This window comes from Mesoplodon densirostris, chromosome X (assembly GCF_025265405.1).
Source record: "Mesoplodon densirostris isolate mMesDen1 chromosome X, mMesDen1 primary haplotype, whole genome shotgun sequence".
NCBI lineage: Eukaryota > Metazoa > Chordata > Mammalia > Artiodactyla > Ziphiidae > Mesoplodon > Mesoplodon densirostris.
In genome coordinates this window covers 136,014,869-136,030,693 of record NC_082681.1, presented here as the reverse complement: position 1 = coordinate 136,030,693, position 15,825 = coordinate 136,014,869, and the positions used below count along the sequence as shown (strand labels likewise).

At 44.9% G+C, this 15,825-nt stretch overlaps 1 protein-coding gene across 1 annotated transcript in view; it reads right to left on the bottom strand.

The window, feature by feature from the left end:
- PRKX (protein kinase cAMP-dependent X-linked catalytic subunit) overlaps positions 1–15,825 on the bottom strand; it is an 83,839-nt gene that overhangs the window by 18,443 nt on the left and 49,571 nt on the right. The window contains exons 3-4 of the mRNA XM_060087809.1: positions 15,410–15,673; positions 3,583–3,702 (exon numbers count right to left, since the gene is read on the bottom strand). Of these exons, the coding sequence (XP_059943792.1) occupies positions 3,583–3,702; positions 15,410–15,673 (384 nt within the window). The remainder of the gene's footprint in view (positions 1–3,582; positions 3,703–15,409; positions 15,674–15,825) is intronic.

Genomic DNA, 15,825 nt, shown 5'->3' with positions numbered 1-15,825 from the left:
TGAAATGTTTTGAGAACCACTGCACTGCAGCTAATGTTCCACATGGATGCAGCTCCAAATGCAGACTAGTTCCATCTTCCTGAAAAACAGGCGTGTGACTGAAACGCTCCACATGGGTGGATATGAAAGGAGCCGATGATGAAAGACATCAGGGCTGAGCTGGGTGCTCCTGGGAAAGCCCATGAATGGGCCACCTATTTTCAATCCAACCGAAACATTTCTTACTCGATGAAAATAAAATCCCAGTTACGACATGCTCTCATACCTAATCATGTAGCTGGTTGTACCCAACAAATGTACTTCTTGTACTTCATGAAACATTTCGCCCGCCAATGAAAGCAATAAGCAAAGAGACAAGACAGAGTCTAGCCTGATCTTGCTAAAGGTGCCAAAACAGGAAATGGAAATCCAACAAGCACGCGGGAGATGGGGACTTGGAAGAAAAGGCCATCTCCACCATCTATATGATAACTCCCTCCCACTGGCCACCAAAGACGTCTGGGTTCAAGGGGGTGAGAAGAGCAGCTTGCACCATCCAGTGATCTCGTGGGCAATCAACACACAGAACCAGATAGTTTCAGATCCACTGAGTGCTCCAGAGAGAACAGAAAGGAGTGCTAGGGCGGAGCGTGGCTGGGAGCAGCGGAGGAGGGCTCTGAGGGCAGGTTACAGGTGAGCCTGAATCGTGAGGACCAGAAGAGAAGGGACCAGCCGGGGGGATGCCCTCAGGAGGCTGGCAGAGAGAGGGACAGCAATGCCTCATGGGGTGCTGGAGGCACAGCAGGAAGGCCTGCGATCCCAGGAGAGGGACCAGGCCTCCGTCTAAGGTGGGCAGGTCTTGTACAGACCGACTCAGAGCCTCGTATAATGAGGAGCTCTGGGTCCTTCCCCTCGAGGGCTGCTAGGGAGAAGGACGTGGCCTGGCGGGTGTCGGTGAGGGACCCCTCCAGTGGCTGCCAGGGGGAGGTGTCATGGGCAGGGGGCAGCTGGAGGAGACATGAGGACACTCGGGGCTGGTCCAGGCGAGAGCAGAGGCTGGCCAGACTTCAGGGACAGCCCAGGGTCAGCCAGGCGTGCAGTGTGGGCAGGGACGGATGTCTCTGAGAATACCACCCAGACAAGCCTGACTAACTGGAGATGTGGAAAACAAAAATATGCTGAATGTGAACAAACAGTTCCCTTTTATGAAATGCAAAGTTCAGCTTACGGTGTTCTAGGTTAGGAGAGGGTTTTAATTATTAATCTCCAAATATTCTAATAATAGGACCTAGTAATAGATTCTAATTACATTATTTTCTACTGAATTCCCAATATTCTCTGAGAATACTAGAACTGTATGGCTAACATTCTACTGGAATAGAATATTTTCTATTTTCTAATATTCTAATATTTTAATATACTACATCCCAATAGTAATTAGAATATTATTTTAATATATCTTAAGAGTATCTTAGTTACTGTTAAAATAGCATATTATTAGAATTCTAATATTTATGTTTATATAATAACCCTTATAATAATTCTAGTATATCCTAATATTATATTCTAATTCTACCCTAACTTACTTTATTCTACTCTATTTTAATAATTTTCTGTTATAGTCTATCAATACTGTGTTCTAATAGTATATTACATTCCAACGTTGCCTTTCCTAATGCTATTCCGCATTATTATATTCTGTACTATTATACTCCATCCTAACAATAAAGACAAAACAGAGGACACATGGACCCCATTCTGCTAAACGTTGACTAGGTGCCGGGATTTAATTCTCCTCGGGCAAGGCTGCCCTCTCGTGGTCGGCAATGTACAGGAAGGAAGGTATGCTGCTGGCCCGAGTGTGGAAGCTGATCAAGTACAGGTGCAGAGAGATGTACAATTTCTCTACCTTCTTGGTGGATTGACCATACATGCTATTTATTTCAGCGTTCTGCTTTGATTAGGACTTCCTGGGCTAGGGTGCCTATGAAGAAATTTGGGTCTATGTGATTTGCTAGAGGTGTTTGACTAAAGAGCAATGGAAAATGGAAAAGATTAGATAGATTGATAGATATTGATCTATGATTGATATTGATCTATGATAGATATTGATCTGATTGATAGATATTGATCTGATTGATAGATATTGATCTATGATAGATATTGATCTATGATAGATATTGATCTATGATTGGTAGATATTGATCTATGATAGACAGATATTGATCTATGATTGATAGATATTGATCTATGATTGATAGAAAGGCAGACAGCTAAAAATTAATAGATATACAGTTAGAGATAGATATAAATAGGTGATAGGTAGATAAAAATAAATATATAGAGAGAGATTGATACAGGTCGATGATAGAATAGATAGATGACAGATGATAGATACATAGAATAGATGACATATAGATGATAGATAGCAGATATACAGTCAGAGGTAAATAGGTACAGATAGTAAGACAGACAAATAGGTAGATAGATGATGGATATAAATGACAAACTAGATGACAGGTAAATATGACAAACAGGTGACAAGAGTGGGGAGATAGGTATATTATGTAAATAGATGACAGAGTTGACAACAGATACAATAGAGAAGATATACAAAGACGACAGATACAGATGATAGATAAACAGACGATAACTAGATACAAACGCCAGATAGACCATAGATAGGTGATGAAGAGATGGGATGACTGATAGACGAATACGGACAGGTTTGCACAGATTCCCCGCCGGCTGCTCCCACACTCAAGGCAGGAGAAGGCCGCTTTCCATCTTTCTCTCCAACTGAAAGCTGTGGACCAGCCCTGCAGGGAACCAGACAGGCATGGAACAGGCTCCGGCTTTTACTAAAACCAGAGTAAACTCAGTGTCTGCAAAACTTACCAGCAAAAAGCACAGCCGCCAAAGAAGGCAGGAGAAAGGGAAGGGGCGGGAGTGTGGACGGAATACTTCTGTCTGCACGTCAGACAGAAGAGCCTCGCGCTCACAGGACGAGGAGGAATCCCCAGGTCCCCAGTTTCTACGAGGGGGATGCCTGCTTTGTGTGTCCATCCTGCACGTCTCATGCAGAAGCCACACTTCAATATTTAATCATGCCAACCCCTTGAGAAACAGTCCGACTCTCGGCTATCTGGACCAGGGGCAACGTGATTCCTAACCTCCCCCGAGGCACATTTCGCATTTCAGGGAAGAACACCCCTTTTCCGTTCTGGCACACTATCCGTGCATAACGTACTCAGTTGCGTTATCCAACATGTACGTTACCCAGCTCTGGAAATCACCCCAGAGTGTCCGTGCAGGAGATGAACAGCATTTTCTTGGGAGACAGGGACACTTAGAGACAGGATAGAAGACCTCGACAGCTGTGCCCTGTGGGTCCTTCAAGCCTGCGCTTTTACTCTTAGGAAATCAAGCTGAATGGTCAGTTCATATATCACCATCACCAGCAGCGGGAAACTGCCGTGCGACCCGACCCCGAGAATCTGCCCCCGACCCCCAGTGCCCCATCCTAGGGGCGGGCTGAGCACCCCAGGGCCAGCGAGTGGGGCAGGGACTCGCTGCAGACTTCTCCATGGAAAGCCAACTCACCCCGAGAGCATCTCAAATATCAGGATGCCGAGCGCCCACCAGTCCACGGCTCTCCCGTGGCCCTTGCTCTGGATGACTTCGGGGGCCAGGTACTCGGGCGTCCCGCAAAGGGTCCACGTCCTGTGGGCAGAGAAGGGGGTCCACAAAACTCAGCTATGCTTGGCCAGTGCATGCGTCTCAGAAGCACTGAAGGTTAGTCACTGAATGGATCAACAAGATGCCTTAAACCCTCGCCCGGTGGATAAAGACAGTAACCTTGTCTCCCCTGACTTCTGGCCTTTATAAACACTCTGTAACCGAAAAAGAATCTGAGTAACGGCCCTGTTATCACGGCTGTGTCTTGTTCGTGGTGCTTACCTTTGCTGCTCAGAAGCAAAACCCCCCAGTCCCTGTTTTCCCATAAAACAATGGGAAAAAGGATTCAAGGATTGACTCAAGGGAACGACCCTCAGGAACCCACACGTCTGCTTTATGAATAAATGAGCTGGTTCTCTTCCCCCAGAGGAAACACAAAGCGACAGCTAAGTGTCTTTTCCACCTGCTCTGCAAAAGGTCTGAAGTGTTTTTGTGGGTTCGTGGTCATTTTAGTATCCGTGGTGGCTTTTGGAAATCCTCAGGTTAAGGGGCTCTGGGGATGTTTGGGGTTTAAACGGGGTGGACAGCTTTGGAAAGGATTTTCTCCCCAGGAGTTGAGACTTGTAAAAAAAATTAGCTTTTAGCCCCACCTAGAGGACAGCTGGCTGAAAGCAAGAGATTCCAACCAGCCAAGCCGGATCGTCTGGGTGGTTGTTTTTTATTTGGGTCATCCCTTCCCTGTGCTGCCTTAGACCTGTCTTTTTCACAACAGATAGGAGAAGCAGTCTTCTCCTTTTAAGAGAATTCTATTTGTACTTTAAAAAGCCCCAACGTTTAATTAAAACTTATAATTTGTAACATTTCTGCTGAAATATCTAAATTTTTATGCCCTATGGAAAATACCGATTTTCCTAATTTTCTCTTTATTTGTATATCTCAGTATGGAGGATTTTGCTAACAAAAATTCACCCGTGAAAAGATAAAAAAGGTACAGACTTCCAGTTGAAAGATTAAGTCCTGGGGTTGTAACATATGGCGTGGTGACTATATAGTTAATAATACTGTATTGTACATTTGAAAGTTGCTAAGAGAATAGATGTTTAAAGTTCTCATCAAGAGTAAAAAATGGTAGCTGTGTGGTGTGGTGTTGGATGTTAATTATAGAGTTACGGGGGAAAATCATTTTATACTAGATACATATATCCAATCACTATGTTGTACACCTGAAACTAATACAATGTTATACGCCAATTATACCTCAATTTAGAAAAAAAAAGATAAAGAGCCATCAGTGGATGATGGATACACAGCATGGGGTCCATGCACACAGTGGAATATGACTCAGCCATGAAAAGGAGTGAAACTCTGACACAGGCTACCACGTGGATGGACCTTGAACACAGGATGCTCAGTGAGAGAAGCCAGACCCAGGAGGACGTGTATTTTATTATTCTATTTATATGACATATCCAGAATCGGCAAATCCACTGAGAAAGAAAGGAGATTAGCAGTTGTCAGGGGCGGGGTAGTGACTGGTAATGCATAGGGGGCTTCCTTTGGGGGGGGGGATGAGAATGTTGTGGAACTAAACAGGTGTGATGGTTGTACAACCCTGTGAATGTGCTAAATGCCACTGCATTCTTCACTTTAAAATGGCTAACACAGTGGATTTTGTGTTATACGAATCTTAACGGAATTTTTTAAAGCCACATAGTTTCTCTCTGCCACACCCCAAGGATCACATATTGGGTAACCCGGTCCCTTACACCTCCTGTTGCATTTAAGGCAGCTCTGATCACCTCAGGGTCCCGTTCAACAGACTCTGCTTGAGGTCTGCAACCTCTCAGGTCCCTGTGTGCTCCAGCCCGTCGGCTAGAAGAGGGAAAATTAAACTTTTAAAAACCCTGTGTCCAGAGCTTCCCTGGTGGTGCAGTGGTTGAGAGTCCGCCTGCTGATGCAGGGGACGCGGGTTCATGTCCCGGTCTGGGAAGATCCCACATGCCGCAGAGCGGCTGGACCCGTGAGCCATGGCCACTGAGCCTGTGCATCCGGAGCCTGTGCTCCGCAACGGGAGAGGCCACAACAGTGAGAGGCCCGTGTACTGCAAAAAAAAAAAAAAAAACCTGTGTCCAAAGCATAGGAAAATAACACACTAAGGTCATGTTCACATTTTATATGACAGATCAGTAACAGTGATTAACAACCAAAAGGGCAACCATAGACTTCCCTGGCGGTCCAGTGGTTAAGGCTTTGCCTTCCAAGGCAGGGGGTGCAGGTTCCATCCCCGGTCAGGGAGCTAAGATCCCACATGCCTGGTGGCCAAAAAAAACCAAAACATAAAACAAACAATATTGTAACAAATTCAATGAAGACTTCAAAAAGGTCCACATCAAGAAAATCTTAAAAAAAAAGGGGGGGTGGGCAACCAAAGGAGATGCCAGGGAACATGCTGCTGTGACAGATGAGCTATGAGCTCCATCAGAGCCTTTAGCCAAAGTCTGAATGGTGACTTTCTCGTCCCAAAAGTGCAATTTAGACAGCTGGGCTGTTAAACCACAAAGAAGATCTGGAAACCGCTTGGTTCCATCCCATGTTCTTACATTGGGTAAAAGTCCATGGCAATCAATGTCATCGGCCTGTTTTGTGGTTTTGGTGTGTGTGTGTCATCATGATATACACTAAATCCCCAGAACATATTTATCATATAACTGGAAGTTGGTACCTTCACCCATTTCCCCTTCTGCTCATCCCCTGCTCCTGGCAACCACCATTCTACCTCTGGTTCTATGAGTTCAGCTGTTTTTTAAAACAATTAAAGTATAGTTGATTCACAATGTTGTGTTACTTTCAGGTGTACAGCAAAGTGATTCAATTAAACACATATTTTTTTTCAGATTCTTTTCCATTATGGTTTATCATAGGATATTGGATATAGTTCCCTGTGCTATACAGTAGGTCCTTGTTGGTTATTTGTTTTATATATAGTAGTATGTATCTGTTAATCCCAAACTCCTAATTTATCCCTCCCCAGCCCTTTCCCCTTTGGTAATCATAAGTTTGTTTTCTAAGTCTGTGAGTCCATTTCTGTTTTGTAAATAAGATCATTTGTATTATTTATTTAGATTCTACATATAAGTGATATGATATGTTATTTGTCTTTCTCTGTCCAACTTACTTCACCCAGTATGATCATCTCTAGGTCCACCCATGTTGCTGCTAATGGCATTATTTCATTCTTTTTCATGGCTGAGTAATATTCCATTGTATATATGTACCACATCTTCTTTATCCATTCATCTGTCAATGGACACTTAGGTTGCTTCCATGTCTTGGCTATTGTAAACAGTGCTGCTATTAACACAGGGGCGCATGTATCTTCTCAAATTAGAGTTTTCGTCTTTTCTGGATATATGCCCAGGAGTGGGATCTCGAATTCAGCTTTTTTAGATTCCACACGTAAGTGAGATGCTACAGTATGCGTCCTTCGGTGACTGACTTATCTCACTTTCATGCCCCCAAGGTCCAACCATGTTGTCCCAAATGGCAAGATTTCCTTCTTTTTTATGGCTGAATAATATTCCATTTTATACACATCTCCTATCTTCTTTATCTACAAGCCAAGAAACACGTGAGGCTACCAAAAGCTAGGAGAGGGGCACAGAACAGATGGTTTTCTAGAGCCTTTACAAGGAACATTGCCCTGGCAACACCTTGATTTCCTACGCTGGCCCCCAGAACTGTGAGGCTGTAACATTCTGTTGGGTTAAACCCCTTAGTTTGTGGTACTTTGTTATGGTGGTCCCAGAAGCCAAACACCCACCCCATGTGGGCCATATCACATCAGCCCTCACCCAGTTCACCTCCGCTTCTAAAGCACCTGGGGTTTTCACACTGCACACCGGGTTTTATAACTTGTGCTATGTGACGGGCTACAAGCTAAATGATGGCCAGGGAAACACAACATTTGGAAACACAGCTTTGGAGGTCCAGAACATTGTCATAATGATGTCCATGTTTATCTCTTTAAACAGGCTGACCACCCAGTTGCCCCCTCAGGCTTGGAGAGATGACATCATGTCACGTAGACAAGCAGCTACAGCTCAGAAAGGGGGTGCGATGGGGTTTCCGTGAGGAAGAACTTCAGGTTCTCCTTGTGACTTTGCCCTGGGATCGGCGAGAGGAAAGAGTCAAAAGTGCAGAGGTGACCACTTCACCCCGTGCAGATGGCTACTATCAAAAAACCAGAAAACAAGTGGTGACGGGGATGTGGAGAGAAGGGAACACTCCTGCACTGTAGGTGGGAATGTAAAATGCTGCAGCCACTACGAAGAACAGGATGGAGGGTCCTCAAAAAGCTAAAAATAGAATCACTGTTATGACCCAGCAATCCCACTCCTGGGCATACACCCACGAGACATGAAAGCAGGGTCTTGAAGAGATATTTGTACACGTGGGTTCGTAACAGCACTGTTCACAACAGCCACAAGGGAGAAGCAACCCAAGTGTCCCTCATGGATGAATAAACAAAATGTAATATATCCAGACTGTGGAATATTATTCAGCCTTGATAAGGGAACCCTGACACCTGCTACAACATGGAAGAACCCTGAAGACGTTATGCTCAGTGAAAAGGAAAAACACCTAATGATGCCACTTACATGAGGCCCCAGAGGAGTCATACTCATAGAGACAGAAGGTAGATGGTGGGTCCAGGGGCTGAGGGTGAGGAAGCAGGGGAACTGGCCCATTTTAACGGGGACAGAGTTTCAGTTCTGCAAGAAGAAAAGAGTTCTGGAGATGGATGGCGGGGACGGCTGTACCACGTACTGAATGTAATTAATACACTGAATTTTATGCTTAAAATGGGTTAAGATGGTATCTTGGATGCTATCTATATTTTGCCCCAATTAAAATTTTATAAAGTGCAAAGACCGAAGGTTAAGAAAGGAGGGTGTCCCCGTGGGCAGGAGATCCAGGAACAGGTGTCTGATACCCAGAGTCAAGGTAAGGTAGCCAGGACCTCGGCAGAAGCTGGACCAAGGGCGGGTTTGGAAAGGATCCGGGACCAGTAAGTCCAGACAGAGCCGTGTGGGAGCCACGTCCAGCTGGCACGCTTCCGCCAAGGAGCATGTCGCTGGGGCAGCCACTTAAAAACTCCGGGCTGCAGCCCAGGTCCAGACCACGTGTGCCCGGGTTGCCTAGTGCTGCCGTTGTGTCTGGCACCTGTCCGTAGACGGGTAGAAAGGAACGGCATCTTAGGAGGGAGAAAATATCCTTTGCAAAGAACTCCTCCAACAAGAGATGCAATGATGAAGCATCGACAGAAGAAACCCCTATCTTGCACGTTTAATGTAAAGAAAGTAACAGTATCTGCTCACTGATATGTATGTCCACTCTCTCTGTTTCTCTGCCCATCATCGAGCTCACGCTGACCCTGCTGTGTAAGCAGTGCATCTGGTCCGAGCCCTCCCCAGGTCCGCTGGAGTGTTGGGGGTCTTGGGCTCTCTACAGGAACCCACCCAAAGGTGCTCTTGGGTCCCTGCTTCCCTCCTCCATGACACCTCTCCATTCCCGATCTCTGATTCTTTTTTCACACGACAGACTCTTTCCCATTTCCCTAGAACCCCTGGTGATACAAAGTACCATTCCAATTTCAAATCCTATGGAAGGAACGGAGGGTCACATTACACTGGCGCAGACAGAGACTGTATGGTCTGGTAACCAGCCAGGAATTCGGGTGCAACAGGTGGCCGTAAGTTCAAGGAAGGAAAGGAGATGGGAGACGTGGGTTCTTCCCACACGGAGTCGAGCGGGAAGGGGCTCACACTCCCTGCTGGGCTTTTTCAAGTGACGTCCCGTCAGGGTGCCCAGAACCACCTGGCGGTCCAGCTAGGAGTTTCTTGTCCCCAAGCCTTAAGCTTAGGAGCATCTTCCTTCCCGCCACAGCCAGCTGAGTCAACTCAAAGTCAACCCTCGTTGCTTTGGCTCATGAAATTCTTTAATTCTGCTGAACGATCTAGGTACTGGCCCGTTAATGCTGCATTCCCAGGTGGGGCACATCCACGGTTGCCTGAATCTAGCTGGAAGCCTGGCGCTTAGCTGATGTCCTCACCAGGTGGAGGTGGGTGCAGATAATTGTATCTGTGTTAGGTGTGGTGTCTCCGCTTACATGTGGAAAGGTGAGTCTCTTCCTGGCTTCATCCTGGGGGTATGGGGCACAGATCGAAGGCCGTATGACTTTCCAGTTTCTCAGTAAACTCAGGTAGCCTGACCCCCTCATTCAAGTAAAAGCTTTCTCCAAAAAGCCCCCAGGCTTCTTGGATGTAGAGAGGCAAAAACTGCTAGAAAGAGCTTCAGACTGCAGTAAACATTCTTAAAGCCTTAGTTTCAAACAGTACTGCAGTTCCCTAAAAAGTTAAAGAGAATTTCCCTAAGTCCCAGAAACTTCAGTCCTTGGTTAATGCCCCCAAAGAATTGAAAGCAGGAGCTCTAACAAACATTTATACACCCAGGTTCATAGCAGACGATTACTGCAAGAAGGAAGCAGTCTTCTCCTTTTAAGAGAATTCTCTTTATATTTAAAAAAGCTTCCTGCAAAAAGCTCCCATGCTTCTTGGATGTAGAGAGTCATAAACTACTAGAAAGAACTTCATACTGCAGTAAATATGCTAAGACAAGACAGACAGTGGGGGATGTTATTGGGAGAGTGCTGGTCCAGGCTGTGAATTATCGATGCCCCTGGTCTTATCATTTCTGCTCACTTGGCTCTTGAAGAGAGGGCAAAGTGACACCCGCCACTCTCAGTTTTCTCACTGTTATCAGGTTCACCACAATTGGGGGTGGAAGACCGTTATCCAAGTATGCTCTGTAAAATACACGTCCAATTGCTCATGTGTTCCGACTCCCCCACTGCCTTCCATGGCATCCCCACTGAGTTGAATTGTGTTCCCCTCCCAAAAGTCCTAGACTCCGGTACCTGTGAATGTATTTGGAAATAGGGTCTTGCAGATGTAATCCGGTTAAGACTGGGACTAATCCAATGACTCGTGTCCTTAAAAGAAGAGGAAGAGAGAGAGATCTCTCTACTGTATTAGAAGGAGGCCATCTACAAGCCAGGAAGACAGCCTCACCAGGAACCAAATCAGCCAGCATCCTGGTCATGGACTTCCAGAACTGGGAGAAATACATTTCTTATAAGGTCACCAATCCTATGGGATTAGGACCCCACTGTCATGACATCATTTGACCTTAATTACTTCTTAACAACGTGATCTCCAAATACAGCCACAGTGGGGGTTGGAGCTTCAAGACATGAATTTTGGAGGAACACAAGTTCAGTCCAGAGCAATGGTGGTGATCATGAAGGTGATGGTGATGATGGTGATGGTGGTGATGAAGGTGATAATTATGGAGATGATGATGATGGTCATTACAACGTTGATGTTGACGATGGCGATTGTGATAATGGTGATAATGATGGTGATGATGATGGTGATGACGGTGATGAGGATGGTGGTGGTGATGAAGGTGATAACTATGGAGATGAGGATGGTGATGACAGTGGTAGCGATGTTGGTGACGATGATGAGGTGAGGGTGGGCATGATAAAGTCAGAACCACCTCTTGTCTACTCAATGATTACTACATGAGAGGAACCGTTCTTTCCGTTCTTTCCAATACTTTCCAGTGAGCAGACCCATCCATCGTGACCAATCACCCTACAGGGTACGAACAATTCTCACTCCACAGAGGAGCAAACCCAAGGCACACGGGTGGTAACAACATACAACGTACTCAATCTTGCCAGCTGGAGAGTGGCAGACACAGGGGTCCAGCAGAGGCAAGTGGTCCCCATATCCACTCTTCATTCCTAACTGTCCCTCTGAGGTGCTTCCGTTAACAGAGGCTCTTGGTAAGGGAAATAAATTTAACCTGGAAGCCCTAAGGTACTACCGCTTGGCTATTGTGGGGATGCACACAAACCACCTTACCTCTCAGGGCCTCAGATTTCTCAGCTGTAAAATGATGACGGTTGGTGAAACTTATCACCGAGTTAATCTGTGAAACATTTTAGTGGTGGTTTGTTTGCATCAGGGCTTCCAAATAAAATGATTAAAAAAACCAAAAAAAACTACCAGGTGGACTATATACCACATGTTACCAGTAGGGGGCAGCATCAATGCCATAAAACCAATTTTTAAAACTATATAAAGTCTTCACACTCTTCTACGTAAAACCATCCCGTTTTATTCTTAGTCATGCAATAAATGAAATTCTATAGGGGAAAATCAGATTGCATTTAACAGCATCCTAGAACGAAATTGGGTCATTTGTAGAGACATGGATGGACCTAGAGACTGTCATACAGGGTGAAGGAAGTCAGAAAAACAAATATCGTATATTAATGCATGTATGTGGAACCTAGAAAACTGGTACAGATGAACTTACCCGCAAAGCAGAAATAGAGACACAGACGTAGAGAACAAATGTATGGATACCAAGGCGGGAAAAGGGGGTGGGTGGGATGAATTGGGAGATTGGGATTGACATATATACACTATTGATACCATGTATAAAATAGATAACTAATGAGAACCTGCTGTATAGCACAGGGAGCTCTACTCAGCACTGTGGTGACCTAAATGGGGAGGAAATCCAAAAATGAGGGGATATAGGTGTATGTATAGCTGATACATTTTGCTGTACAGCAGAAGCTAACACAACACTTTAAAGCAGCAACCATACTGCAATAAAAATTAATTTAAAAAATAACTGCATGATAAAAGCGATCCTAGGATAGCCCCTCTCTAAAAACCATCAGAGACTAATCATTTAGTGTAAAACAGCTTCCAAATCGTTTCCCACAAATGGGGCTGTTTCTACGATGTGAGGGACACAGGTATCATGTGAACCAACCCTATCTCATCATGGAACAGGACGCTATGGGTGTATTTTCCAGGTCTGCTTCCCAAGATGGGAGTTACTGGCTGCATGTGGCATCTGAGCACTTTTAAAAGTACAGAGGAACTGAAATCCTAATCTAATTTTAATTAACTGGAACATTCAATTTAACAACCCATACTCGAGGCAGCGACTGAAAAACTTTTTAACTATTTCTGGAGAGCTTGGTCACGTGAATCTACTTCCTTTCCAGCTGTTAAGTGTTACGGATGCTAAATACAAATCAAGTGTTTCTGATGAACATTTAGCACCCTTCTTGAGATGCACGCACCAAACGACAAAAGGCACGTGGAATTTCAAAACCTCAGTAGCAAAAATTCATCGTAAAGTCTCTCAGTGCTGATACTTATGATACGTTGAAGCGATCCTATTTGGGAGATACTGAATTAAATCGACTTTATGAACAAAATAATCTATACCTGTTTTACCTTTAAAAACATGGCTACTTAAAAATGTGAAATAATACACGAGGTCTGCGTTGGACTTGTATTGGATAGCACTGCTCTAGACAGAAATTTTAGGAACTTAAATTACTAAAATTGTCCGGAGGAACAAAACATACGTCTTTGTCCCTGGAAATGAAGTGCTGTAATGACAGCAGGTATTATCAGCAGCTGTGACGGTATCAGAAAAAGTAGAGTCCACACAGGCATAAAGAACAGACTGGTGGTTGCCAAGCGGGAGGGGGGTGGGGGAGGGATGGATTGGGAGGTTGGGATTAGCAGATGCAGCCTCGTATATATAGGATGGATAGACAACAAGGTCCTACTGCAGAGCACAGGGAACTCTATTCAATCTCCTGTGATAAACCATCATGGAAAAGAATATGAAAAAGAATGCATATATATGTAGAACTGGAATCACTTTGCTGCACAGCAGAAATAAACACAACATTGTACATCAACTATACTTCCATAAAACAAATTTTTGATAAAAGAAAGAAAAAGTAGAGTCCATTGTATCTCCCCCTCTGTCTGGGTGTCTCTACTCAATGCCTAATTGTATCAGCTGATGGGGTGGGCAGCTGGGGACACAGGGAAAAAAGCTTACGTTTTATTAGAGGATTACAAAACAACAATAGAACAAAAACCACAGCAAAATCACCCAAAACCAAAACAAACCAAAAACCTAGAAAACAAATGTGTGATGTAAAGGATGAGAGACTGCCAACATAGACAATAAGAAAGTTCTATTTCCCCCGTAACCCTGCCCCTGGCCCCAGCTTTAGCCACTTGGGGTCTTACTCCTTTCTTTGGAATAAAAATCTAGAATTGAACTCAAAACCATACCTTTAGACCCCGAGAGAAGCCCCCAGTGCTTCATGTAAGGGGTGCTCCTCACTTAATTGCATGGGATTTAAAATACTAACGGTTAACGCTTTTATTCTCTACATCATAGGCAGCATTGTTCCCCGTAGAAAGAGCGTGCTGTTTATATACTAAAAGAGTCGTGAAAACGCAACACATACGGCTTTGCAAGTACATCAGCCTTACTTATCCTGCATGCTGTCCTTTCCTAAGCTCTAAATTATAGGACGATACACATTCATTATCAACACTTCTCCCCAGGTAAACCGAGCATTCAGGATCCTTGGGGCGAATTCATCCAAAAGGTATTTTATATTGAATTATTTAAGATTTTATTTTATTTTATTCTTCTTCATGACATCAACTTTTCGGTGCTAACAATGTTTCTCAGAATATTTGCCCCAGTAATCCCACTTTTGGAAATCTATACTATAGCATTCATCTCAAGCACGTATTTATAAAGAGTGCATGGAGTGCACCTGTATGGACACAGGAGAACAGTCACACTCATCAGGCATGTGCTCAGCCAAAGGACTCTTATGGTGTTTTGCTGTTGTAAGAACTGAAAAGATATGTTTAAAAAAAGATCCGACATAAAGACGATGTCAACATGTTTAAAGGCATAATCCTTCCTGCTCAAAGGTGGTGGATTAAAGGAATTCAGCTCTGCGCTCTCCCGAAAAGACAATGAAGAATGATGGGAGGAAACTGTACAACACGTGATCCACCAGGACTAAGAAGGAACCAGGTGACAAGAGCAGCAGCAGCTTGGAAGGTACCCAGGAGATGAAGCTCTGTCTGAGCAGAGCTGAGGGGAAAATGGAAGGGAGAGTGCGGGGAGAAAGCTCCTGGACTCCACGTATGTGCATGGAACATTCGATAAAAAGGAAAGCTAACTTGAGAGCTATGCCCTCACACCTGTCGAATGGCTCTTATCAGAAAGACAAGCCGTAACATGAGTTGGTGAGGGTGTGGAGAGAAGGGAACCCTCGTGCGCTGCTGGTAGGAATGTGAACAGGTGCAGCCACTATGGAGAACAGGATGGAGGTTCCTCAAAAAACTAAACATAGAGCTACCCTGTGATCCAGCAATCCCACTCCTAGGTATATATCTGGAGAAAATTCTAATTCGAAAAGGTACAAGCACCTCAATGTTCACTGCAGCACTGTTTACAATAGCCAGGACATGGAAGCCACCTCAGTGTCCATCGACAGATGAATGGATAAAGAAGACGTGGCACATATATACAATGGAATATTACTCAGCCATAAACATGAATGAAATCATGCCATCTGCAGCACCATGGATGGACCTGGAGATTGTCATACTGAGTGAAGTGAGTCAGACAGAGAAAGACAAATACCATACGATGTCACTTCTATGTGGAATCTAAAGTAAAAGGAAGTCACAGCGCAGAGGACACAGAGCATGCTGCCAGAGGCAGGGGGCGGGAAGATGGGAAAACGTGGGAAATGTGCACTTACTTGTCCACCAGTTTCTTGGCGAACCCGAAATCAGTGAGCTTGATGTGACCGTCTCTATCCAGCAGGATGTTCTCTGGCTTCAGGTCCCTGTAAACGATCTCTTTGGAGTGCAGGTACTCGAGGGCACAGACGATCTCCGCGGCATAGAAGAGCCCAGTGGAGCTGGAGAAGCGGCCCTGGTTGCGCAGGTAGCTGAAGAGCTCACCACCCGGCACAAACTCCATCAGCATGTACAGGAAGCGGTCATCGTGCCCCGTCCAGAACCTGCGGGACCAGAGGGGGAGTGAGGGCTGTGCCTCGGATGGACAGAAAGGGACGGGGACGGACGGATGCTGAGATGGCCCTTAGATGGAGGTCGTGTTACATGAACGGGTCATGTTAAGATATATCTCTAGGTAAGACATGATCATACTAAG